This window comes from Lathamus discolor, chromosome 21, assembly GCF_037157495.1.
Source record: "Lathamus discolor isolate bLatDis1 chromosome 21, bLatDis1.hap1, whole genome shotgun sequence".
Taxonomy (NCBI): Eukaryota; Metazoa; Chordata; class Aves; order Psittaciformes; family Psittacidae; genus Lathamus; species Lathamus discolor.
In genome coordinates this window covers 3726000-3752674 of record NC_088904.1, presented here as the reverse complement: position 1 = coordinate 3752674, position 26675 = coordinate 3726000, and the positions used below count along the sequence as shown (strand labels likewise).

Genomic DNA, 26675 nt, shown 5'->3' with positions numbered 1-26675 from the left:
GGACCCCCAGGCCGGGCTGAGGGGCTCAGGGTCCCCATGGGACCACTTGCAGCACCATCGGTTGCGTGTGGCCCCCCCATGCGCACGCCAGCAGCCAGGCACGACCGTGCCCGTGTGCAAGCAGGCGCTGTGAGCGTGCACACGCGTGTGTGTGTGCATGTCCCACGCGTGCTCAGCCGGGCAGCCATTGCCTTAAAAGGGCTCCATCGCCCGCTCCGGCACCGCCGGCTCCTCTTCCCGTTGCCAAATTTGGCGCTGATGGCACGGGCCGGGGTTCTTGGGGCGGAGGGGGGGGGAGCAGGGCCCTGCTCTCCCCGAAGTGACGTCAAGCGGGTGCTGGCAGCGGGGTGTCACCGTGCGGCACATGTCACCGCATCACCGCAGCCACCGGAGCCGCTTCCTCTCCCAACCCCAGCTTCCTCCGGTGCTCGGCTGTCTCCGGGGGCTCAGGGTCCAGCGAGCCCCGCTGAGTGCTCTGCCGTAGGATGAGCCACCGGCCCCAGCTGGGCAATCCCAGCCTGTCCATGGGGTGCTGGGTCCATCCATGGGGCTCTGGTTCGGCACCATCCTTGCCAAATCCCGGGGGATGAACATGGTAAAGAGGACGTGCGCAGCCTCTCCTGCCCTGCTCCCAGGTACATGCCCCAAAGCTCAGCCCCCTGCGCCCGGGACCTGTGGGTGCCGGTGCCCCCATGTTTGGCACAGCCCAGGGACTGCTCCAGCCCATGGCCCCCCAGCCTGGGCACCACGCAGCCACCAACACCCTGAGCCCCACCGAGCTCCAAAGGGGCCGTGGGCTCCCATGGTGGGGATGGTGCTGACGCACGTCCTCGGGGTCATCCACACCCCATCACCTGCCCCAGGGCAGGAGAAAGCCACAGGGAAACCAACCTGCAGGTGGGGAAACTGAGGCACGGCCATGCCCGGCCCCAGGGATTGAACTGGAGCATTGGGGCGGCAGTGGGACCGCGGGCACGCACCCTCAGCCCCGGCCCACGGTGACGCAGGAGGGAGGGCAGCAGCGCCCGGCCGGGCTGGTGGAACTGGTCCAGCCCCCCCAGAGCAGCAGGATGGGACTGGGTGCACCCGGTCGGGCGAGCACCACGCACAGGCTGTGGTCCAGGCTGGAAACACCGGCCCTGGCACATCCCACAGCGGGTCCCCAGCCCCAAACCCTTCCTGGAGTGGGGGGGGTGGAACAGGACCGCACTGCTCCATCACCCCCCATGCTGCTTCTGGGCTGTTCTTGCTCTGATGTGAGCAGAGCTGTGCACACACGTGTGCAACTGTGCAGTGCTGAACACATCTGCATTGTGCTCACACACAGATGTGCAGAGCTGAATACGCGCATGGCCAGATGTGCACGTGTGCTACCTGGCAGCGACCAAAGCCAGGTCGAACAGAGCCCTTGGGTGACAGGGTCTGGTGTGAGGTGCCCCTGCCCAGGGCAGGGGGCTGGAACTGGGTGATCCTCAGGTCCTTTCCACCCCAAACCCTTCAGTGGCTCTATGTGTGCACAGCTTGACACGCGTGCATGCACATCCAATGTGCTGCAGAGGTCCACACGTGTTACACGCGCGCATACGGACGCGTGGAGCTGAATCCGTGTAGGGCCATGTGTGTGCAGACGCGTACGTGAGCGCTGAACACGCGCAGGGCTCCACGCGAGCGACCCCGGCTCCCAGTGAGGGCGGCGCAGCCTCGGTGCATCCAGAACTGCCCAAATTTATTTCAAAAATAAAAAATAAAATATTAAAGACCGAAAGCCTCGCTCTCCCCCTCCCCCCCACCCCCCCCAAAAAACACACACAAAAAAAAAAAAAAAAAAAGACTTTTACAGACAAAAAACACAGCACGGGGGTTCTCTATTTGCACAGATCTCCTGACGAGGGGGAAAAAAATCAAGGTTGGACAAGAAAAAGGATTTCTACGGCCTATGCAAGACTATGTCAGTATTGGCTCAGTCGGGTAAGTAACGTCTATAAATATCAGCCCCGAGCGCTGGGCTTGCTTAGTCCTTACTTTTCCATCCGTTTGCTTCTCTTTTTAAGTTAAACCCCCCCCAAATCCATGGAGCGCAGAGGCCGCGGGACGAGCCCAGCGCCTCGGGAGTTGGTCTCGGCCGCGGGGGGAAGCGCCGCTTCTTCCCCCTCCGAAAACAAAGTGAAAACCCAGCCCAAAACAAAGCCTCCCCCCTTGGATTTCCCCCCCCCCCGGCCCGGCTTCACCCCCTCTCCACGACCCGACCCCCCCTCCCGCCCCCCCCCCCCCCCCCAAGGCTGCGGCACAGGGCTGGCAGCGCCCAGGCACACGCGTGTGTCCCGTTCCCCCCCAGCCGCCCAGGGGGGGCCCAGCCCCACAGCCGAGCAATGCTACATATAGAAGGGAAGGAAAACAAACGGCCCCCAAACCCGGGGGGGCCCCAGCACCTCCAAGAGAGACTTCATCTCCTCCTGCCTGCACCAGGGGCAGGGGGGACACATTGTGGGGGGGGGGGGGCGGCTGGAGCCCACCCCGCTGCATCCCTCTTCACAGCAAAGCAGCAGCTTTGATATCCCCCAAGGACCGGCCCCCCCCAACCCCGCCGGGTGCCAGGACCCCCTGCTCCCGGCCAGGGAGGATGCGGGATGAGGCAGCGGCTCCTGCCTGCACCCCCCCATCTCCCCAACCCCAGCCAAACCAGGGGGGTGAGGCTGCCCTAGACACCCCCCCCCCCAGCCAACAATGAAACGCTTCCCTGGCACGGGCAGGGTCGGCCCCGAGGCGTCCGGTCGCAGGAGATGGCAAATCTAGAGGAGATCTGGCCCATGACAACAGAAATGACACCACCGCCGGCCGGGGCAGCGGGAGCATCCCCCCCCCTACCCCCGGCAGAGTCCGCGGCCCCGGGGCCCCCCCCGGGGTACGGCTCTATGCTACGACAAACTCTGATTTCATGTCTGCCTTGACCTCCGGCTTCCACACCGAGTCCTCGAAGTCCAGGTCCAGGCTGCCCTCGCTGGAGACGCTGCTGTTGCTGTTGGTGCGGCTGGACTTGCGGTTGGGCAGCCAGTGGTAAGGGGCCCGCGCGTCCCTCCGCGCCTTCCTGCGCAGCCGCTTCTGCTGCATCAGCAGCTGCAGCCGCTCCACCTTGCAGCGCGTCGCCCGGTTCTCCGTCTGCCGCAAGCGGTCCCCTGCAACGGCAAAGAGGAGGGCGTTATGGGGGGTCTGCCGTGCACCCCCAAACCCAGCATCCTATGGATGCGTGCACCCCCCCCCGCCACCCCAGAGCGGGGTCCTAACCCAAGCCCATGGGATGGGCAGCACCGGGCCGGTCCCCAGTGGGGAGAAGCCCCTCTGTGCGGTGCTGTGCCAAGTTGGGGGGGGGCTTTCCCTCCGGCACAGCAGGCGGTGCAGGCCTGGCCCCGCTGTGCCGTGTGGGAGGACGAGCAATTGAAGCTCCAGGCGTGGGCTCCGGTGCTGGGGAAAGAGGAAAAAAGGGACCCTGCTCCAGAATAAACTTGGCCGGGAGAGCCCCCGAAGGCTGCGGATGCTCCGGCATCACCCCCCAGGGCCGTGGGTGGGAGCACGCCAAGGGAAGAGCAGGGCGCAGGGGAACAACCCCTCTGTAAGGCCAACCAATTCCACCCCCGAGCGGCCAGGGGAGGGTCCCGGTGCAGCAGAGCCACTGGGGCTGGATGCTGGCGAGGGGCTGGTGGGAGGCTTGCGGGCGTCTCCTCCCCATCCTGGAGCCAAGGGGGCCCGAGGGGCTCAGGCCAAGTGGGGTGAGCCCAGCCAGGGCTTGTCCCAGTGGGGGGGAGCAGGTCTCCCCCCACTCACACACTGTGCCATGGGGTAGGGCTCCGGCCATGGCACCAGGAGCTGGTCCAGAGCCACCGCCAGTGGGGGCCTGGACCCCTCTTGGCCAAGAGAGAAGAGAAAACCCTGAGGGGACGACAAACCCCTGCCCCCCAACACCAGTGGCTGCACCCCAGGACCCCCCCAACCCATCCTGGAGCACTGGTGTGCAAAGTGGGGTGGTCGAGGAGCCACAGCCTGGGTGCCCCCCCAACCGCTCTACCATAAGCAGGGGCCCCCCCAGTGATCCGGGTGCTGGTGCTGCCTGTAAAGCCCTGCAGGGTCAGGCAGGACCAAACCTTCCCCCCCTCTGCAGAGACCCTGCAGACCCCCAGGCCCCCACCCTGGCTGCTGCCTTCAATCAGCTGTACAAGGAGCAGCCAACAGCCAGGGTCAAACACACGACCCCCATAGAGGCTGTTATGGGGTGATCCCATGCAAAGGGGGGGCAGCCCTGGCCTGGGGGGGCCGCAGGGGCTCCCGAGCCCATCCCAGCCACAAACCCCTATGCACAGCAGCCCCATCCCGTGCGAGGCGCGGAGCAGCCGGGCTCACCGCTGGGCTTGCACATCCGGATCTGGCTTTGGCACTGGACGACGGGGTGCAGGGCTGGGGATGCTGCGGCCGCCGGCAGCGGCTCTGAGGTAGTTTTGGTGGCGAGGTCCGGGGAGGCTGGTGGCGAGGAGGAGGAGGAGGAGGAGGATGAGGAGGAAGAGGAGAACTGCGTCTGGCAGCGGAGCTGCGTCAGGGACTGGGGCATGCCCTGGTAGTGTCGCGTGGCGCTGAGGAGGTCGTTCAGGATCTGCAGGATGGTGCCGATGTCCCTCCGCGGCCGCCCGCTGCTGTCCTGGCAGTTGGGGTGCAAAGTGCCTGCAGGTGGGAATAGGGGGTATGAGACGAGCCCCAAGATCCATGCATGGTGCCCCCCCCAGCCCAGACCCACACCCCCTCCCACCGAGGCGGGCTCAGCACCACGCACCGGAGAAGGTCCCTGAGAAGACCCCAGGCGCGTGGTTGACGAAGCTCTCGATGACGGCACCGGGTTTGCGGGATCGGGCTGCGGGCGCAGGGCTGCTGCCCGGGGAGCTGCTGCTGCGGGTGCCGCACTCCACCTGCACGGATGGGAGACACCAGGTCAGCCTCTGGGCATGGGATGGGGCAACACAGCCCCACGGCAGCCCTTCCGCCCCACACCCCAAGTGACCCCATAGCAGGCAAGGAGCAGCAGGCACCACCAGCCCCAGCTTTACCGGAGCACAAGGAGCTATGGTTATCCCACCCCTCCATGCACTGGGATCCCATCCCTGCCGGTCCTGGCAGTCACCCCCCTGTGCCAGCTGCGCTGTGCAAGGGGAAAAGGGAAGCAGGAGCAGAGAACCATGACAGGCAGCATCCGAAGAGGAAGAGCCTGGATCCCACCCTGTCCCTGAGCCCCTGACCAGGACATGGGAGCATTTCGCAGCCCCTTGCTCCACGCATGGGGAAACTGAGGCAGAGAAGGGCATCACCACAGCGGTGCTGGGCTGCACAGCTTTGCTCCCCTACCCCAAAGGTACCAAGAGCCCCCCGCCAAAGAAACCTCACCTCTGAGCAGGAGGAGACCACGCTGCTGTTCACCGTCTGCGTGCTGGCCCCGTGCGACCGGAACATCCCGGCGGTGACGGGCGCGGCGTGGGGGGTGTTACAGTACATGGGGGGGGCCGGCGCGGCGGGCGCGGGGCTGGGGGCCGGGCTCTGCTGGCACGATGCGGGCACCACGGGGATGCGGGTGAAGCCGGAGCCGGTGCCGCCATGCAGCGTCCGACAGTGGGGGCTGGCGGCGGCCCCCGGCTCGCCCCGGCTGGCGATGAGGTGCCGGTGCTGGAGCTGCCCGCTGCTCTGCTGAGCCGCCAGCTGGAGCTGCACGAACATCATGTGGTCCCCAACGCGCAGGGCCAGGGTCAGCGGGGACCGGCCCGACAAGAAGTCGTTGACCTGGGGGGAGAAGGACCCCTCGTCAGCCCCGGGGCGCAGTGAACCCACGGCACGGACCCCCCGGCCCCACGTCCCACCGGGATGGGTCATTGGGGCAGCAAAGGGGTGACCCTCTTCCCACAGCCCTTCCCTGAGACCAGCAAGCCCGGCCGCTGTCCCTGCATGACCCCAGCACGGTGCCAGCTCCATCAGCTGATGGTGCCTCCTACCCCAGCACAAAGCACCCTGTGCCCTCCCGCTGAGCCCGCTGCAGGCAGGGTGCTCCGGGCAGGCAGGAGCAGGCAGGGGCCAGCAGCACTGCCCCGGCCAGCCCAGAGCCGGTGGGAGGGGGGGGGGCTGCACCCCCCGGCACAATGAACAAGCTCCATGCAGAAAGGATGGGGAGGGAGCAGGCGAGGACATGCCGGGTCCAGGCTGTGCCCACTGCGTGCCTTGCGGCTGTGAGGCAGGAAAGGCAGGGGAGGGCAGCACACACCCCCAGCACCCCCCCCCCAACGTTCTCCCCCCGGGGCAGCCCCAGTGGAGCAGGATTTGCCCCTGCCCACCCCAGAGGCCTCGTCACAGGCAGGTGATGGAGCAGCTGCAGCGCGGAGACAAAAGCAGGGCCGTGACCCTGCCCAGGTCGCAGCTGCAGAGGGTGGGGGGGCCCCAATCCCCAACACCTGCTCCCCGCTCCCCCCCCCCCCCCCCCCGCAGCGGGCATAAATCACTCGACATCTGTGCCAGGGAACAGGGCAGCCCCCCCACGCCGTGGCGGGGAGGGGGCTGCACCGCTCACACCCAGCACGCACAGGCAGGGCTGTGGGCAGGACACTGGGTCACAGCTAATGGGGATGACGCAACCGCACCCCCCCCTCGCTATTCCAGGGTGCAGCAGGGACCGGCGCTCCCAGCCCATCACGTGCGCGGCTCCGGCGCACGTCACCCACCCGCAGCCCACCGGCACCCTGGGACGAGGCCCAAGTGGAGCCGGCACCCCCGTGACCCCCCTGCAGAGCTCAGCCCCCCCCCCCCCCCCCCCCCCCGCTTCTGAGAAGCCGTGGGAAAAGCAGCGTTAAAAATACCCCGAGCAAAGCCCGAGCGGGGGCCGCGGAGGAAGGGGGGGGCGGGAAGGAGCCGCTGCCGCTCTGGACACGGCGGTGACGGTGACGGAGCGGGAGAGGACGGCGGCCGCAGGGCAGCGTCGCCACAGCCCCCGTCCTGCCCCACCGGTCGCGCTCTGCCGAGGGTGCCCTGCCCGCAGCAGCCTGCGGTGGACGCGCTCTCAGCGCCAGCATCACCTCAAGGCCGCTCGGCATCACCGGTGCACCCGCACGGAGCACCCCCACCAGCTCCCATCCTTCTCCCTACCGGGACCCTGAGTGGGGTCTTCCACAGCCCCCCCCGGGTCCTATTCCACACGGAGGGGAAGGCACCGGTGCCGGAGCACCCACACCAGCCCCGGCTGCCCTCGCTCGGTACCGGAGGTGCCTGGAGGAGCCCCGCGCACCCCCCGGGGCCCCCTGACGTCAGCCAGCACCGGGGCCGCCTCCCTGCTCCATCTGACTCACACCTGCCTGCGCCCTGCCTGACCCCTCGCCAGCGCCAGGAGGAACCAGGGCACCCCAAACCCACTTCCCAGCAGCACCATAAAGAGCCCCAGCAGCAGGGTCACAGACACCCCCCCCATCGCCCCCCCATCGGCAGGAGCCGGTTTGGTCCCTGCAGCCCTCCAGGGCTCCCAGCACCCCCCCGACGCCGCTGCCAACCCCCCCCAGCCAAACCCGGCCGCTCCAATGCAAACACGTCCCACCCAGCGCCTGCTCGGCCGCCCACAACCGCCCAGGGAGGACGCTGTCCCTGCCAGCCCGCGCTGCCGTGGGGCTCCCCCAAAGCTTCCATGGCCGGGGGTCCACCAGGACCCTGCCAAGCCCTGTGGAGGTGTCTGTGGGGGGGGGAATGTGGCTGCACCGCACCGGGCTCAGGGCCCACAGGGATGGGGCAAGTGCCTCCCTCCCGGCTGCTTCTGAGAAACGCGGATGACTCAGGGAACGCCGCATTCCTGCCTCGCTCCAACGCCTGGCCCCGCGTCACCCCCAGCCTCAGACACCCCCGGGCCCCCCCCAGCCCCTGCTGGCTCCCCCCAAAAGCACAGGCAAGCGGTCCCGCTCCAGCTCCTTACAGATGCGGAGGGGGAAGTCAAGCCCAGACAGAGCATGAGGGGGGAGCAGGAAATGCCCCCTCCATGCTCTTGCACTCTCCAGCTGGGCTCAGCTGTGGCTGACAACTGGGTCCCAACACCCAGACACCAGTGCTGGGGGGGGGGGGGCTCCATGCCAAGGAGGGCAGGGGTCAGAGCCCCTCTGCCACACACCCATGGCAGGGCAGCACGCGTGCCCGTGTCCCCCCCACGCCATCGGGCCGAGGGAGCTGGAGCAGGAAGCGCTGAGGCCGCAGGATCCAGCGCCAGCGCCGGGGCTCTGGGCACGGCTCCCTGGAAAGCGGGGGCAGCTCCGAGCGTGCCCAGCGGAAGGAAGCGCACGGAGCCCTTCCAGGAAGACCCCGACCCGGGGGTGGGGGGCACAGCATCCCCATCACCTCCTGCCGCTGCCCCACAGGCACCAGGGTGGGGAGGGGGTGGCAGCGCCCTGGCCCCCCGCCACCCCCAGAGGAAGCCGGCGCAGCTCCCCCTGCGCTGCCGGAGGATGCAGGAGGATGCAGGAGGATGCATGACGCAGGCAGCGCCGAGCAAAGCATGAATGAGAGGAGTGGTTTCCTGCCCCCCCCCCCGCCCCCCAGGTGCTGGCGGTTCCTCCTGCACAGCCCCAGCTTCCTGAATCACCCGCCCAGGAGGAACCTGCAGTGGGCAGGAGGCACAGAGCCGCTTCCCGCAGCCAACCCGGGCTGCCAGGCCCCCAGCCCAGCCCCGAGGGGAAAACCAGGCAGCAGCAGGGCCCCCCGTGGGCCCCCAGCCTGCAGCCCACAAACCTCTCCTCTGCTGCGCTTGCCCTGATGGGAGCCCCAACAGATGCAGAGGGTACCCCCAAAGCCCCTCTGCACCAGGCAGCTCCAGGAGTCCCCTTGGCCCTGCTGCTGCTCCCCAGGACATCCCACCCCAGTGGGGGGGCTGCAGCTGTTGCAGCCCGGAGGCCAGGATATGCACTGGGACCCCAGGACCCCTTCCACAGCTCCGCACCCCAGTGGGGATGGGCAGCACCCCCTGAGCAAACCGGGTTCCATGGTGGGGGGGGAAGGCAGAGACCAGAGCTGGCACAGGGCTCCAGGTCCAAGCTCAACAGCTCGACCCACAATGGGTTAAATCAGCTGCCAAAGTCAAGGTCACCCCGGCCAGCCAAGGGCACCCTGGGCAGCCAAGGGCTCTAGGAGCAGGGCAGCCCCGGCCCTTGCCATGTGCCCACGGGGGCACAGCCATGCCCCTAACCAAGACCCCCTTGTCCGGCCCTGGGGCAGCCAGGGCGCAGGGCAGGGCTCAGCCCCGGCTCCGAATGCAGCGGAGCAGGTTAAAACCCCCCCCCATCATTAAGGCAGAAAAGCTGCAGCCGCGGCCAGGAAGGACGGAGCGGGTTCACCAGCGACGGGGAGGGAGACGGAAAACAAAGGAGCCAGGGCCTGCGCGGCTGGGGGTAAATTCCACCTTCGCGGCAGGCAGCTGGCGCCTGCGCACGCATCCAGCCCCGCAAACGCTTCCTCCCCGCAGGGACCCCCCCACGCCACCTCCCGCAGCCACCAAGGAGCTTCCCTGCTCTTCTAAACACAGCCCCCCCCGCGCCCCCTCCTTGGCGCCCAGCACAAGGCCACCGAGCACCAGAGCACCCCAGCCACCCCCCCCCTCCATCCCACCAAGGACGGCTCCAAGGAGAGGGGGAACGGCCCCCTCTGGGTGCTGGGAGGAGAATCCGGGCTCTGCAGCCCCACAAACCCCCCGGTGCAACGCAGCAGCACCCCCCCCCCCCAGCCCTCTTCAACACCATCCAGCAGCCATGGGGCAGGCGGCAGCCCCGGCTCTGCAATGGGGCGGGGGGGGGCCGGCTGCAGCCCCACACCCGGGAGCAGGGCCCTGTGCTGCCGACCTGCTCCATGACCTTGAGTGAGTCACTTCACCTCCCAGCGCCGCTGCCCTCCCCAGCTCCCGGCTTGTTTGGGCTGGGAGCGCTGCGGCGTGGGGCCTCCCTGCGCTCAGCACCGCACAGGATGACGGTGCCCGCCCCGGGCACCACCCTCGGCGCTCCCAACCCCTGCTGAAGGTGAAACCTAAGAGACCAAGCACCGAACACCAAAGCCTTTTGGGAAGGGAAGACGAGCAGGGTCGCAGCATCCCCCACACACCCGCCTCTGCCTCCATCATTCCCCGGCATCAAGCCTCTCACCTGAGTTTCAGTTAAGCTTTCCAGGGCTTGCATCACCGACTGCTCTGGCCTGGATGCCTGGGACTGGAAAAAGAAAAGGAGGGAGGGAGGGGGGAGAAATGAAGATTACAAATGCAGAGAAGGAGGGGGCGTCTGTGCGGCAGGAGGGGAGGGATGACATGTCACTTCCACTATTTCTACACAAGCCCTGAGAAAGCTGTGAAATATTAAACCTGCTGCATGCCCAGCCCAGCGCTGCCTCCTGGGCGAGGGCCGGGGCAGCGGAGCCGCAGGGCTGCCAGCACATCCTCGCCCAGGGCTTTAATAATAGATGGGGATGAGTGGGAGGGAAGGAGAGAGGGAGGGAGCAGCAGGAAAAGGCTGCTTACCATCAAGCCGGCCTCCACGGTGGGCACCAGCGTCAGTTTGCTTCCTTCCACGACCCCCAGGTCCTGCAGTTTTCCAGAACTGAGCCGGCTGCAGGAGAGAGGAGATTCCAAAAGCGGGGTCAGCGCGGCCTCAGCGAGCACCAGCATGGGGGGGACGGGGGGACACAGGAGGGGGACACAAGCTGCCTGCTCCCGGGGGACTGAGCCCCCTTCAGCATCCCCACCCCAAGGCAGGAGGTACCCAGCACCGCCCTGCCTCGTCCCCAGCTGCCCCCTGCACCCCGGGGAGGGGGGGAGAAGAAAGATGCTGGGGTACCCCTGCTCCGTGCCCTGTGCTGTAGCAATGGGGCAAGATAGAGCGAGAGAGCTGGTGAGGGACCCGTGGGGCTGCGTGGCACAGGAAACCTGGCCACGGGGCGGGGGGTGGAAGCATGGGGTGAGGGTCTCGCGTCCCCCCCGGACCCGCAGACTCATGCGGTGTCCCCGGTGTCCCCGGTCCGGATCGGACTCCACAAGTTACTCCAGGCCGGGGGTGAGCGCAGCACGGGGCCGCCCGCCCCTACTCGAGCTTTGCTCCCCTCGGGGGGGGCCGCGCAGCCCCCTCGGCCCGGGCCTCCGGCAGACAAAGGACACCCCCCCCCTCCCCACCCTGGGGCTTGAAGAGTGCGGGGTGGGGGGGGACACCGGGCGCCGTCACCGAAGTTGAGCCCAGAACAAAGGGCCGGGCCCCCGCGGGGCACCACCGGGCCCCGCCGCCCACCGCGGAGCCCCGGCAAGGGCCGGGCGAGGGGGCGGCGGCCGCGCTCCGGTCCCCGGCCCGACCCGGCGCCTCCCCCCCTCCGCCCCCGCCCGCGGCCCCCCGGGCCGCTCCCCCCCCCCAACCTCGACCCGCGGAGGAATGGGGCCAGGCAAGGGGAAGGGGGGCGGGCGCCTTTGTGCGGTGCCGAGCCCGGTGCGAGGGGCCGCCCCCGCGCCCAGCCCCGCTGCGGGGGGATGGGACCCCAGCGGCCCCCCCCCAGCCGAGCCGTACCTCTCTTTGTGCAGCAGAGCCAGCCGCTCCTTGGGCACCTTGAGCCGCTGGGACAGGCGCCTCTTCAGCCCCTCCACCGTCTCCTCGGCGGGCACGGAGAGCTCATAGCGGGTCCCGGTGGTGGTGTTGATGTAGAGGTTCATGGGGGGCTCGTTCGGGACCACCTCGCAGGCGGGGGCCCCGCGGCTGCAGCTCCTGGCGCCGGGCTGCGGGTCCATCCGCCGACCTGCGGTGGAGGGCGAGCGGCGCTCGGTCGGTGCCCGGGGAGGACGGGGGGGGGCGGCGGAAACGCGGGGAGGAGGAAGGGAAGGGGAGGGGGGGGGGCGGACAAAGGAGGGAGCGGGGCCCGCTCCACCGCACGCCCCGGCGGTACCCACGGGAACTCCGGCTGCGCTTCGAGTCCTCCGGGGATAGAGCGGGAGGCGGGGGGGGGGCTGACAGCGACCGGAGCCCCCGCGGGCCCGGAAAAACAGCGAAAACGGTTAAAAAATAGAAAAATCTTTAGGAAAAAAAAACCAAAAACCCAACAAAACGCGGTCCGGGGGGGGGGGGGGGGCGGTGGAAGCGGCGCTGCCCTCGCCCGCTGCCTCCTTCCCGGCCGCTCGGCGCTCGCCGTGTGCGGGGCTGCAGGGGGCGGGGAGCGGGCCCGAGGCCGCGGCGAGGGGCGGGGAGGACGCGGCGCTCCCCCCGCGCGCAGGGCCGGACCCGCCGAACCGGCCGCCGCCGCGCTCAGCCGTGGGAGCCGACGGGGGGGGGGGGAGGGGGGGCGGGGGGGGGGGGACACGGTGGGGGGAGGGGGGCGGGGGGAAGTTACAATGTAGCAACGTCCCGCGGGCGGGGCCTCGCCCTCATTCACTCCGCCGGCCTCCAGCCAATGGGAGAGAGCCGGCAGCACAGACATCCGCGGACGTAGCCAATGGGAAGAGGGGGAAGGCTCCCCACGTGGCCCGGTGGGAAGGGCGGCCCGGCCGGATTCCTCCCGCCCACGCGGGAGCGAGGCTCCGCCCCCTCCACCGCCCCCCCCCCACCGCGCTCTGCCCCCCCCCCCCCCCCCCCCCTTTCCCCGCGCGCCCTCGCGCCGCGCCTGGAGCCATTCATAATCCCGGCGCACAACAAAGGGCCCCGCGGCCGCACCGGCACCGGCAGCGCCGGGACCGGGACCGGAGCGCCCCCCCCCCCCCCCCCCCGTTCACCGCCGCCTTGGCCCTGGAGCGGAAGGGCTCGGGCTCAGGCTGCGAGGCCCCGCTCCGGGGTGAACGCGGGACACGGGCAGGACGGGGCCGTTCCCCGCCTCCGCACCGGAGGAGGCCGCGGCGGGAGGCGAAAGCCCCCGGGGCCGGCAGAGAGCCGGACCCCCCCCTCCCCCCCCCCCCCGAGTGACGCGGGGACACCGAAGCGGAAAGGGCGGGGGAGGGGGCCCCACACAGTCACCCGCGGCCGGTCACGCCCGCCCGGTCACACGCACACGCCCGGTCACCTCCCGGTGACGCCGTTACGGCCACAGCGAACCGCCCCGCGGCGGGGCTCAGCCCCGTGCCCCCCCCCCGTTCCCGCAGCAGGGAATCAGCGGCCCCGGGCCGGGGGCTGCACCCGGCACCCGCAGCCCCGGGGCCGGCGCCTCGGTTGTGGGGGGGGGGGGTTCGGGGGGGGGGCTATGAGTCAGCAAAGCGCGGGCGCCCTCTGCCGGCTCCGCCGCGCCTGCTGCGCCCGGGGGGGGCCCCGCTGAGCCGGGGCCGAGGCTCCCGGGGGGGCTCTGCCACGGTGCCCCCGGGCCCGCTGCCCACCCGCAGGCACGGAGCGAACCGAGCCGGGCAGCCCCCGCCCCGGGCACGGCGGGGGTGAGGAGCCGCTTCCCGGGACGCGGCGGGGGCTCAGTGGGGAGCCCCGGTGCTGCGCTCAAGGGTCCGCAGCAGCCGGAGCGAGGGGTCCCCGGCCCCGCTGCCCGTGCCATGGGGACTGCAAAGCCTCGAGAGACCGGCGATATCCCGGCGGGTGGGAAGCGCGCCCGGTACCCGAGCGAGTGGGTTCCGCCGCGTGTCCCCACGGGAGCCTCCAGGCTCGGGGAAGCGGGGCCACCCCGCCTGCCCTGGGGACAGTGCGTGAGCGCAGCCCGCTCCGCGGAGCCCCACAGCCCGCGGACCCCCCTCCACGTAACCCCCGAGCCGGTTCCGGGACCCCCCGAGGGCCCATCCCGCCCGCCGCCAGCCCCACTCACCGAGCCCGGGGCGCTGCCCCGCCGTTCCCCGGAGCGCAGCTGCCTCCGGCGGCAGGAGGGAGAAGGAGACCCCGAATACTCCCGTGGGGTCGCGGCGCGGAGCTCCGTCCCCTGCCGAGCGCTGCCCTGACTCGGAGCCGCCGGGGAGGTGCCCCAAGTTTTATCCCGCACCGCCCGGGGTGGAGCCTGGTGGGGGCAGGGACCGGCCCTGGCCCCGGCTCCGGCCCTGGCCCCGGCTCCGGAGGGACCCGCAGGTGACGCGGCCGCAACCGCTCCCGTGGGGGGGCTCCGGTTCCCTGCCCTGAGGGTCCCAACCCCTGCTCCCTGTGCCGGGTCCTGCTCCAGGGCTCCGTGCGCCCTGACCCGGTTTCAGCCCTCCCGGGGGGTGTCTGAGCCTCTCCTGGGGCCCCAGCTCTACCCCTCCGGGGGTCCCTGTCACTGGGGTCAAAGTCAGCCCATGCACACGGTTGAGCTCTCCTGGGGAGCTGAGCATCAAAGCAGCTCCCGGTGGAGACTCTCTGATGTCTAATAGCGAGGTTGGGCCATCCCTCCCCTAGGGATTCCCTCTGCCCAACCACCTACTTCACAGCCAGGGCAAGGGCTCAGCCCCACAGCACTTTCTGGAGCAGAGACAGATCACACAGGGGGTGATGCCCCAGTGCCCTGGGGTGGAAGCCACGGGCTGGTTACCCCCACCCCAGGCCAGGGTCTGCGGGGCCAGCGGCTGCCCCAGCCTGCACAGGGAGGATGCTGGTGCTGGGGAGATGCTGGTGACCTCCGGCTGACTCCGCTGCCTCTCCTTCGCAGACAATGCCCTGGCACACCGAGACACAAAGCAGCTGGAGGGGGGGGTCTGGCAGCCACTCTGCTGCGAGGAGGGGGCTGCACATCCCCGACCCACAAGGCAGCAGCGAGGGGGGCCTGGAGGGACCCGGGGTGGAGGGGGGGTCCTTTCTGCAGCCCCAAAATGCAGCCGCTGTTTTCCTCCTGAATGGCCTCCCCTGGGGTCGGTGCAGATCGTGGTAGAACCGTACCGGGGGGGGGGGAGTGAGACCCCTCCATGTGCCAGGAGCTGAGCAGGGATGGGAGGGAGCTTTTGTGGCGCTGTCTCCAGCCCCCCGGCCCCCTCTGGGCTCTCAAGGGGGAGATGAGCTCAGGCAGCTCCGGCTCCAGCTCCTGCCATTGTTGTCCCTGGGAGAGGGGCCGGGGCAGGGAGGCACCATTGTTCTCCCCGGGAGCTGCGAGCCCTGGGCCTGTGAAGCCGCTGCTCCGGGGGCCATGGCCCAGCCTGTGTGTCCCGGGAGGAGCGGGGGCAGCCGGGCCCCGGCCATGGGTCAGTTCTGCACCAGCAGTGACAAGGTGTCACCCCAGAGCCACCTCCCCAGGGAGCAGGGCCTGGCCGATAGCGCCCTGCTTGTAGCCCTGCAGCCTGGGTCGTGTGGGGAGGGCCAAGGGGATGTCATGGCCATGGGGAAGCTGCTCTGGCTCTGGCCATGCCCCAAGGGCATCTCCCCACATCCTCGCAGCCCCGAGGAGCCCCGTTCCCGGTCACCACCCTCCCGCATGGCTCCATCTCCTTCCTGTGAGGAAGCTCATCTCCTCCGGCCATCCCATGACTCCGGGAGCTGGTGCTTTAGGAAGCATGTGCAGATTTCAGTGTGGTTGCAAGTACCCGGAGCCTCCAGAGACACAAGCTGGGAGATCCCAGGATTCCCAGCAGCCCAGATTTTGTGTGTTTAGTTCATTGTGTTGCCCTGGGAATACATCGTTAAAGATTACAGACAGACTTGGGCATAATTGCTGTGCAGCATCCCAGGCTCTGCCATCTCCAGAGGGAGCATTCTCCAAACCCCGCATGGCTCGGCAGCTTGGGGAGAGCTGATCCGACAAGCAAATACCCCCCCAGATCCAGCTGCAGGCCACAGGAGCTCCTCAGTCCCTGCGGATCAGCCCCACAGTGGCTCACATGCACCAGCTGGGCAGCACGGGCGCAGGATGGGGCTCACCGAGGGTCCCACAGGGACACTTCTTGTGGGGCCTGTCCGTCGGGCACATCCCGGTGCAAGGGCAGGACCTCGGGGTCAGCTCCATCGCCCCGCTCGGCGCTGCCCCATCCTGCCAGCCCCGGCTTCAGCTGGGAGCCCTGAATCTTTTGGGGGCTGGTTCTTGGAAGTGCTGTCCCTCGAAGGAAGGGAATTCCCAGCCCTCCTTCCGTGGGGAAATCCCCCAGCAGCCCCAGGCAGCAGCTTTGCTCCTTTTTCTCCTTTTCTCTTTTTCCCTTTCCCTTTTGGACTGCATTCCTGGCTGGGTTCACAGCTTTGGCAAGCGGGGATTTTATCGCAAGTCCCTGCATTCCCCTCTCAGGCGCGGGGTCATGGGATTAAGGGCAGAGCTGACGCCAGAGAGGAGGGACCAGGGCGGTTTCTCGCTCCTGCGGCTGCAGAAGATGCGGGGCTGCAGCCCTGGGGCACCCCGGTGGGATGGGGACCCTTTTCCTCCAGGACTTGTCCCCGTCCCCGTCCCGTTCCGCAGGGCGCAGGGCCCGGTGGGCCCGGTGCAGGCGCTGCCAGCAGCGAATGGGAGCGATCCCATGGGCACAGGGCCAGGGCTTGCACGGGGCACACCCGGCAGGAGGGAGCAGCCGAGCGGCTTCACCTCCTCCTGCTGCGGCCCCTGAGGCTCCATGCGGTGGGGGGCACGCAGGGATGGGGGTCCCGGCCCCCCCACTCCCTGTACCCCAAGCCCTATGGGCTGAGTGGCTCGGCCTTAGTCACGGTGGCGAGCGGTGACTCACGTGGCCCCGGTGCGCTCAGGTGACTAAGAACCGGTGCTCCCCACCCTCCCGGCATGAACCCCCCACAGCCGGAGCTCCCCCCCATGCCACCGGGCTCAGCGCTGCCCTATGGCGGGTGCTGGGTGTCCTTGGGCAGGACGGTGGTGCCGGTGCCGGTGACGCTGGTGGGGCTGTAAACACCCAGGCGTGTCCTTAGAAACACACAACCGGCTCCGTGTGTTTCCCAGCTCTCCGGGATGTGTCCTGGTGGCCCTTGGCACCGTGTCCAGGCGTCGCAGCCTGGGGACACTCCGGCTGTCGGCGCAGTGAAGCTGGAGCCAGTGGCCCAGCCTTGGCATTGCCTGCCCTGGCTCTGGGGCATCCCCCTGGGGCTCTGCCCATCACCCTGGCCTCAGGCCTGACGAGCCCCAGAGGTGAAGTCACCCCTACGTGTCGGGCACCCCAGGCAGCCCCACGGGCAGAGGGGGGACCCTGGCACAGTGCCAGGGCTAAACGGCTCCTGATGGACCCTGGGATGAGCCAGATCCCAACCCAACAGCACTGGGGCAGGGGGAGTCACTGCACAGCCTGACCCTGGCCCTGGGAAGGATGGCGAATCCCTCCGGAAATAGCAGCACCGCGGGCTCAGGTGTGGGGCCGAACTTGGCTGTGCCAGCCCACAGTGAGGCCAGGGCTATTCTGGGCTCCCTGAGCTCATGGTCCCCATCAGGACGCTGAGCTCCCCGTCCCTGCTGACGCAGGGGGAGCAGCTCCCTGCCCGTGGCTCTGCTGCCTTCCTGCCATTCCCTGGTGCTGCTGCCCCGGGCCGGGCAGGAGCAGGGATCTGACTCTTCCCCCTCGCAGCACACGGACCGGTTGGCCCCAGCCCTGCTCTGCATCCCTGCGCCAGCTCCGGCATCTCCCCTGCCCGGCCTTCAGCCCAGAACCGTGCTGGGATGGGGCAGGGGGGGGGAATCCCAGACCCTGGCACCACCACATCCAGCCCTGCCACTGCCCTTTAGCCACCATGGCCCCTGTTCCCCCTTGAGCCCCATCCTGCTCCCCAGCCCATGCAGGAGCCCAGCACTGGCCCCAGTGGTTTGGCAATCGCAGCAGTCGCGGGTCAGGAGAGGTCTCGGTGGTTGCATCAGCACCATGGGTGCACTCCCAGCTCATGGGCACCGATGGGACCCTCCCCTGGGCATGGGCCAGGGTTGAGACCCCCCAGCAGCACCTGGACCTGGCTCCTGCTCCTGGGAGCCCTGGAAACCAGCCCTGACCCCCGGCCCTCCTCACTCCCCTCTGGCTGGATCCAGCCCTGGTCTCAGCTCAGCGCCTCGCGGTTGTTTCTCGGGCGCTGCAGCATTTCTGGGTTGGCTTGAAGGCCCCGGCTCCAGGAGCCAGCGGCCAGCTCAGCCTCCTCCTGCTGTTGTTATTATTGTTGTTATTATTGTTATTATAAATGCTTGAGCAAGTTGCCAGCCCTGGGGAGGGGACGGACCCAGGATTTCAGTAGCCTCCTTGGGTATATGCGGTACCTTGTGCCTGGGATGACCGAGGCTCAGAAATCAGGGGGCAGTAAACCACACCCCATCCCTCCTACCCCATCCCATCCCATCCCTCCTACCCCATCCCTCCTACCCCATCCCATCCCATCCCTCCTACCCCATCCCATCCCATCCCATCCCTCCTACCCCATCCCTCCTACCCCATTCCATCCCTTCCCATCCCTCCCATCCCATCCCATCCCATCCCTCCTACCCCATCCCTCCCACCCCATCCCATCCCATCCCTCCTACCCCATCCCTCCTACCCCATTCCATCCCTTCCCATCCCTCCCATCCCATCCCATCCCATCCCTCCTACCCCATCCCTCCCACCCCATCCCATCCCATCCCTCCTACCCCATCCCTCCTACCCCATCCCATCCATCCCATCCTTCCTACCCCATCCCTCAGCTCTCACCGCTGGGGCAGTTCCTGGTCCAGTCTTGGCAAGAATGAAGCCGAAGCTTCATCCCCTCATCGAGCCTCTGCTGCCACCCCAGGACTGATCCGCTCTGCTCCCCTCACCCCAAAGCTGCCCCTGCCCTCACCTCACCCCAGCCAGGCCCTGGGTGCAGGGGCTGCCCCCCGGTATGACCCAGGCTTAGGGAGCACTGACACTATGGGCAGGGTACCCGCGGTGCCACCGATGCCAGGACCCCATCACACCGGTACCCCGGCGGTCCCACAGCCGGCCCCCCCCCGGACTACGCACCCCACAATCCATCGAGGCCACGCCAGGGTGGGCAGGACCAGCCCGTCCCGCAGTGCATTCTGGGGGGTGTAGTTCGGCTGCCCCACTTTGGGGTGCGCGGTTGGGGTGCAGCATCCTCAGCACCCAACACTCAACACTGCCCCGTGGCCGGGCAGAGCTCGGTGCCCCCTCCCAGAGGGTCCCATGGGGCACGGCTGCCTGATGGGGACACCGAGCGCACCCACGGGTGTCCAACCCCACAGCCCCAGGGCCAGATCCTGCCCGTGCAAAGGGCAGAGCTGGGGCCGTGTGGGATGGATCCTGCAGAGCCCAAACCTGTGCCAAGGGCTGGGGGCGATGCTGGTCCTGGGGCCGGGTGTGAGGTGCCCGGTGTGGGGGGCATGGGGCGGTGCATCCGTGCGCTGACACACACACGGGTGCACACTCAGCGCAGCGGCATTCCTGCCCCGCGCCTGCCACTGCTCCACTTGGAGCCGTGTCAGGAATGTGGGAACCTCACCCGCGGGGGGCCTGGTGCCAGCCCAGGCCCGCAGGCACCCCTCTGCCCGGCCTCCCATCGCCACGCTGGGGAGCTGCCAAGGGCTGGTGGGGCAGCTGCGGCCCCACGGTGCGGCGCAGGGCACCGGTGCACACACGGGTGCATGGGCACGCTCACCAGGGCTGGCACCCACTGAAGCCAAGGAGGAGGAGGAAAAGGGGCCCTATGGGGGGAGGTTGTGCCACAGGGAACCCCCAACCCGGGCAGGCTAGGGACCGGAGCAGGCGCTTCCTCCTGGCCCCATCCCTGCACACGCGTGTGCAAGCCCTGCAGCACCACCCCAGCTGCACGCACACACGCGTGTGCTCACCCTGCTCCCAGGCACCGCCACGCGCTCCCGTGGGTGTCCCACTGGATGCGGGCTCATGCTGTTCGCACACATCCCATCCCGGGCACGCTCTCCCGCTCCCTTCCCGGCCCAGCTGCGCTGCCCTGGCCACGGTTCCTGTTTATGGTGATGGTGCCCGGCATCGTCACCGGGGCTGCCGCCTCACCCCGAGCCTGACCCCAGGTCCCGGTGCAGCACGGGGCGGTGGGGCTGGTTCCGGGCTGGTGGCTGTGCGGGGTCACCCCACGGATGTGGGGCCATGGCCTATTCCGGGAATGGCGGCAGGAAATCCTGGTGGGGAGGAGAGCTGAACCCGGAGTGCCACCGGCTCTGCCATGGCTGTGCATGGAGGCGTGGGTGCCCCTGCCCTGTGCCCTCACCGGGGTGTCCCAGCACCTCAGGCAGGGCTGGCTCTCAGCTCCCTGACCGCTCCGGGATGCCGGAGCAGCCCCTTCCCCATGGCGGATGGAGGGAGATGCCGTGCCCAGGGTTGGGGTGAGTCAGTGTGGAGCAAAGAGCAGATGGAGGAATCCAGCCCTAGGCCAGACCCACTGCGCCGCATTCCCCAGCGCCGAGACACGCTGCAGGGAGCCAGGCTGGGCTCATCCCGGTGCTCTACCCATGGGGAAACTAAGGCACCGGCCAGGGAAGTGACTCACTCTGCACTGTGGCCTTCTAAATGCCCTGCTCTGATTAGATAATGGGCGGAAGGATCAGAGAGAGCGAACAACTCCTCATTAAACCTTTGTCTCCCCATCGCACCTTCAGCTCCAAAGGGAGACCTTGGCCACACTGAGCTGGCGCTGGCCCTGCCCTGCCACACACACGCTGCTGAAGGCTGGAGTCCTCCCAGCTTCTCCAGCCCCTCATCCCAGTGATGCTGAGAGCATCCCAGGAGGCAGCTCCACACCATGGGGCTCTGGCACCCGCCAGGCTGAGCGGCAGGAACCGGAGCTCCCTGCTTGCATTGGCCGTGGGGATGAGGCGCAGGCAGTGCCGGGGCTCTCCTGCCCTTCGCTCTCCTCTCTCCCCCCTCCCTCGCAGGCAGCCAGAACTCGGCCCTGGGGGGATTGCTCTGGCGAGGCTCACGCCAAGGCTGCGATAAGCAGCCAGACAAGGCCGGCGTTTCAGGGCAGCCGGCACCGAGCGGCTTCAAGGCTCTTGTCCCACTCCAGGGCTGGGGTCAGAGCGAGCAAGGGCTCTGCCGGCAGCTGAGACTGCAGGTCCCGGGTGGAAAATTCCCTCCTGGGGGGAGCAAGTCCCACTCCCCCAGTGCCCGCAGTCCCGGCCTTGCAGCCCCTCACCAGACATGCAGCGAGGTCACTGCTCCAAGGCTCTCAGGAGCTGCTGGTGCTTGGCAGGGGGAACAAGAAGCCAACCAAAAGAGCAGCTCCCCTCGATGGGGGTCTGTGGGGTGCACAACCCTGCACCCTCTCAGGCTGCAACGCACGCTTGTGCGCACTCGGTGCTCCCACATCAGAGGGGCCCCCCATTGCTTCCCCCACACCTCACGGGACCCCTCGGGGTGCCCCAGCTGAGACCGAGGTGCGTGTGGGGGGCTGCGACCTGGCCCCATCTGCCGAGGCAGGATGTGGGGCCGGACGGGGGACACAATGTGGGGAAGCAGCGAGGGGCGAGCGGGGCCGGGGCCATCCCGCAGCCGTGGGGCGGGCGGCAGCTCCGGTTCCTGCCGGCCCCGCCGGGCGCTCCCCGGCGCCCTGCACCTGCCTGGCCCCGGGGGGGCCCTGCCTGCAGCGGCCTGTCCGCGGGCAGCCGGGACGCGATGGAGCTGGTTCCGCCGGGCGCCGGGGTCCGCTCAGCCCACACGGGTGCGGCCGCGCTGGCTGCAGGCAGCGCGGCTCCGCGCCCGGCCGGCCCCGTCTTGCTGGGTGGCAGCGGCTCCCTCCCTCGCTCCGCACCCCGCGGCGGCCGGCACACCCCGGCATCACGCCCCACAGCAGCTGCCGGCGCTGCCCGGGCAGGGAGGGGGCCGCAGGGCCGCGGCAGAGCCGGCACGGCCAGGTGGGGACGGGGATGGTGGGAAGCCATCATCACCATCACCATCATCATCATCACCGTCATCATCATCATCACCATCGCCTACCCCGTGCGTGGCCCCCGCCCTGTGCGGGACCCCACAGGGGCATGTGGTGGCCCCAGACCATGGTGGGGGGAGCGGATGGGGTTGGGCTCAGCAGCTGCTTGGGATGTACCCTGCGGGGCCGCGGCGCACAAAGACCCCATTGAGGTCCGGTGGGGCGGCCCCAAGGTGGTGGTGGTGGCGCCGATGGAAGTGACTCCAGTGTCACACCAGGCCTTAATCCCTGCTATTTATACCCAATAAGGGGCGTCCGGTCAGCGCACAGGCGGCCTTCGAGGGAGCGGGGGTGAAAGCGCTGCCCTCTCCTCCTCCCCGCCGCACGCAGGGCATCCCCGAGGGCAGCCGGCCCCGGCCCCCCCCGGCTTCCCCTCCCCACTCCGGGCCTGCCCGGCGCCGGCCCTGCCAGGAAGAGCCCCACGGCCGGGCCCGGCTGCAGCCGTTTCCTCCGGGCCAGGAGCCGGGGAGCCCCCGGCTGCGGCGGGCGAAGGGAACCGAGCAGCCCCTGGAGCCCCGGGATCCAGCCGGGAACTCCTTGGGGACCTCCCAGCTTTACCAAGGGCGCAGTCCCGGCGCTTCAAAGGCAGGCGGGGGCAGCGGGAACCGGGTCAGGAGCCTTCGGTCCCTGCTCCGCCGCCGCCCGCTGCTCCCACCGCCCCGTGCCAGGGTCCGGTGCCGGCGCACCTGGGTGCGGGGCCGTGCCTGGCACCGGGCCCCGCGCTGTGGCAACCGCCACCGGCTCCGGGGGCGTTCTGTGCACCGGGGCTGCCCTGGACCGGAGCCGCCTCGTTCCGCTCGGGCTCCCCGGGCCGCCCCTGCAGCCGACGTCGGGCCCGGCTGCCAGCGCCTCTGCCCGGCCTCTCCCTGCCCCGCACGGGTCGTGGCCCTGGGAGGGGGCTTCGCTCGGGCCCCCAGCACGGCCCCTGGGTCCCCATCCATGAGCCCCGCGGCTTTGGGCCGGCTCCAGCGAAGCCGGACACGAGCGGTCACTGAAGCATCCGCAGCCCTGAGGCATCCCCGGGAGCAATGCGCTGCCCCATTGCCCCTGCACCTCCGGGGCGGGGGGGGGGGGGGGGTCACCCACAGCAGCAGCATCCCGGAGCATCACAGGGCAGGGTCTGCTGTTCCCATGCCCCATCCCTGCTCTCCCCAGCCTCCAAGCGCCTTTCCCCTCATCCGTGCCTCAGTTTCCCCACGAGAGAACCCACCCCAGGCCAAGGGTTTGCTGCGCTCGCCAGCACAGCGCTGCGGGGCTGTTGGCCCGGGAGCTGCATGACAAGCACCATCGCGCTGGCTGCAACACCCGCCCTGCTCCGCGCCCGGCGGCACCCGCTCCTGTGCCCGGGGTTTGGGGTGAGGCCGATGGGGCAATGGCTCCCCATGGCTCCACCGCCATCTGCCGGCAAATCACCCCGAAACGGGCCGGATCCTGCCCGTGCCGTGCCCCGAGCCCCTGCTCCTGCTCCTGCCCGCGGGATATTCCCTGAGCGGGGCCACGTGTGTGGGAAGGTGGAGGAAAAAGAGCATTTTCCAGCGCTGGAAACTGAGAGGAAAAAGGTCGCAGGATGGAAGGAGTAACGCAGCGCGGGTTAATCATTACAGCAGCGCTCCCCCCCGAAGGAAGTTACGAGGATGCGGCCTTTGAGCCACCCAAGGGCAACGTGGCCCAAGCGAGGACACGGCCAGGCTGGTGCGGAGCCTCTGCTGACCTTCCCGTGCTGGGATGGGGCTGCGGGAGCAGCCCACGGCCATGGGGGCAAGGGAGGGGTCCTCGGAGCCACGTCCGCGCCCGCAGCGCTTTGGCAGGGAGGAGGCAGAGCGCTGGCAACGCAGGCACCGAGGACATGGGGCAATTGCAGGGGGGCTGCGAGGGGCAGGGCAGGATCCTGAGCACCGAGGGTTTGGGCAGGGAAAGGGGCGGCTCTGCTGGGTGAGTCAGTGCAGGCGGGAGCTAGGGGAATCCTGGGGTTTAGGGGCTGCATTTCCTGCAGAGAGACGGGAGCTCGAACCCTTCCCCTGCATTCGGGAGCTGGGTGGGACGCCGGGAATTCCAAGCAGCCGAGCACGGGGAGGGGGCAGCAGCACCGGGCCACGGGGCCTGGCAGAGCCCGGCTCCTCTCGGAATCATCCCCCGAGAGGCGCCGCGCCGCTGGCAGGAACGGGGATGCTTCACTTCCCGAGCGCTCCCGGCCCCGCTCCCCACCCTCCATCTGGCAGCAGGAGATGGAAGTCATGGGCGCAAGGCCTCGGTGGAAGGAAGGAGGAGGGCGACGCAGCCCTGTTCCCGGCAGCCCTCCCCTCCTCCAGGGTAACGCTTCCCAATCACGCCCACCGCACCCCGCGGCAGCTGAAAGCCGGAGGCAAGCAGATCCCAGGCTCCACGGGATAACTCCGCTGCCTGCACCGATGCTCCCGGCCCCGTGTTCCCCTGCCCGGAGCACGGAACCAAGGTGCAGGAGCAGGCAGCAGCCTAAAAAGCAGTGGGGAAAGACCTTTAGGTGCTGCTGCAGACAGAGGCCGTGGTCCCCAAGAGCCGGCACTGCAGGGGCAGCCCCGCTGCCTCCCGGAGCCAGGCTGGGCTGGGGAGGAGAGGAGGGAGGATTCACCCCTTGAACCGCACCACATCAGGGCACAGGCATGGGCGCACCGGGGCTTGAGCCCCACATCCCCGCTGGCAGCGCCGGCACCGGATCGTGGCGGCCCAGGGAGCGGGGAAGCGCTCGCCCCGGTTCAGCCGCAGCCGCACGTTTCCTGCGCCGAGGCAGAGCCCGGCCCCGTGGCATCCTGCGGGACGTGACTGACGGCGGCTCCCGGCGTGGGCAGAGGGAGCCGGAGCTCAGCGCGGCGCCGGGGGAGGAGGAGAGCGCCAGAGCCCGATAACAGAGAGCGATGGGAGGGGACCGGTGGGGGGCTGAGGCTGTATCAGGGTGACCGGGGACTGCGGGAGAGCACGGGGACTGTTCCCCGCGCCCCCGAAGCGCAGGTCGGGGCCAGGTTGGATGAAGCCTTGTGTTGGATGGTTTAGTGAGAGGTGTCCCTGTCCATGGCAGGGGGGTTGGAACTGGATGATCTTGAGGTCCCTTCCAACCCTAACCATTCTATGAGTATTCTATGAGGTCAATGCAAGCCAGGCTCACAGGCATCACCCAGCGCTGCTCCGGTCCTGCCTCAGTGGCAGGGGGTCAGAAAAGCCCCTTCCCCACACCTTGAAGGCAGGAGAACCCCTACCTGTGGGGAGCAGGGGTGCGAGGTGAGCCATGGGGGGGGGGGGGGTGTTGCTGCTCCCCCCAAACTACAAGTCCCAGGAGACATCGCGCTGTGAGAGCCCGGCCAAGGGCACCCTGCGAGGGGCAGGACCAGGTCCCCACCGGTCCCTGTCCCCCCGGTGCTGGCAGGAGGCAGCGGAAAGAGCTGGTGAGAGGCCGCTGACGGAGCCACTGTTTTTTCCCATCCCCAAAATAGCCGCTGGCCGTTTCCCCAGTTCCCGGCCTCGCCAACGCTCTTCCATCAGCTGAACCCCCCCCAACCCAGGCACCTTCCGTCAGCGCCGGGGGAGGCACCCGCACGCCGCAAATAGAAACCGGGGACAGGGGCGAGCGGGAGGCAGCGGAAGCGGGAGCAAAGAGCCCGTCCCCAGTTATTCCCGAGACGTTTTAATTAGCACCCGCTCCGACTCGGAGGCTTTGCTTAGGCACGGAGCAACGCACGACCTTTAAAAGAGAAGGAAAAGGAGGGGAAGAAACAGGCACCGGAGCAGCTCAGGAGCTGGGAAGTCGGCTGAGCTTCAAATAGCCTCAGCGTCAGGCACTCGGCGGCTTTTAATGAGCCACAGTGAGAGATTTAACAGCACAGGCGCTATTTTTGATCGCTTGGGAAGGGAGGGGGGAGAGAAAGACGGAGCAGAGGAGGGGGAGGAGGCGGCGGTGAGGAGGAGGAGGCAGCCAAGATGACATCCTGGGTGGCAGCACCCAGAATAGCCGTGTCCCGGAGCGCTGGAGGATGGACCTGCTGCCCTTTGCGGAGCGGCTGCAGGCACTGGGAAGCCAAAGCGTGTTCCCTGCAGGCGCTGGAACGCTGCAGGGATTAGAGCAGGGTGCAGGGACCCTGTGTGCCCAGCAGAGCCCACACTGCAAAGAGAACCCAGAACCCCTGCAGGGAGCACAGCACCGAGCTCGGAGCCTCACAGCAGCCGGTGCTGCTGGCAAGACCCCATCCTGGGCACCTGGCACAGGCAGGACCGGCTCCTCACTGAAGCCCACTCATGCCATGGAGACGGGTGAGCTGGCCACAGCCACGCAAGCGCTGCCTCCCTCCTCCAGGCTGCTACCAGCCCCCCGCCACGCACAGATGTGAGGAAAGCCTCCCACCGTGCTCGGCATCTGCTCCCCTCCCTGCGCCCAGCCTGCTTCCCAGGAGTGGGGGGAGATTTCCCCTGCTCTGTGTGCCACACGCACGGGGGAGATGCGGCGCAGGGGAACGGGGCCAAGCCCGGGCAGCTGCTGTCCAGCTGCAAGCAGCACCATGATGAAACAGCCCAGAAACAGGAATTCCTGTGGCAGCGGAGCTGGGTCGCTGAGCAAAAGCTGGATGGGGCAGGAAGCCTCTGGCACAGACCTGCATGGCCCCATGGATGCTGCCTCCTCCTCTTCCTGCTGTAATCCCGCTGTCCAGGTGGATTATTTGAGGTGGAGGTGGCTGACAGCACATGGAAGGGGGTATAAAATCAGCCTGACAGCCTCCCATAGGTGAATCTCCCATGAATAGGAATGCCCAGCGGAGCCCAGGCACAGCTTCCCGGGTGGCTGCACCGCAGCACGGGGCAGGAGCCAGCCCCGAGCACGCAGCCACAGGAGCAGCACGAGCTGCAACTCGCGCCTCAGAAGAAGGC

At 68.7% G+C, this 26675-nt stretch overlaps 1 protein-coding gene across 2 annotated transcripts; it reads right to left on the bottom strand.

The window, feature by feature from the left end:
• Positions 1-2303: 2303 nt before the first annotated feature.
• Positions 2304-13935, bottom strand: MIDN (midnolin). Of its 2 annotated transcripts, none has more exons than XM_065699910.1 (8): positions 13792-13935; positions 11577-11802; positions 10547-10634; positions 10179-10241; positions 5422-5811; positions 4817-4949; positions 4393-4707; positions 2304-3173 (listed from the first exon to the last, which is right to left on the bottom strand). In XM_065699910.1, exons 2-8 carry the CDS (start codon positions 11792-11794, stop codon positions 2911-2913), a joined length of 1470 nt encoding a protein of 489 aa, XP_065555982.1. In that variant the 5' UTR covers positions 11795-11802; positions 13792-13935; the 3' UTR covers positions 2304-2910. The 2 variants fall into 2 exon arrangements, with proteins under 2 accessions (XP_065555982.1, XP_065555983.1); XM_065699911.1 differs by lacking the exon at positions 13792-13935 and adding an exon at positions 11954-12272.
• Between the last annotated feature and the right edge of the window lie 12740 nt (positions 13936-26675).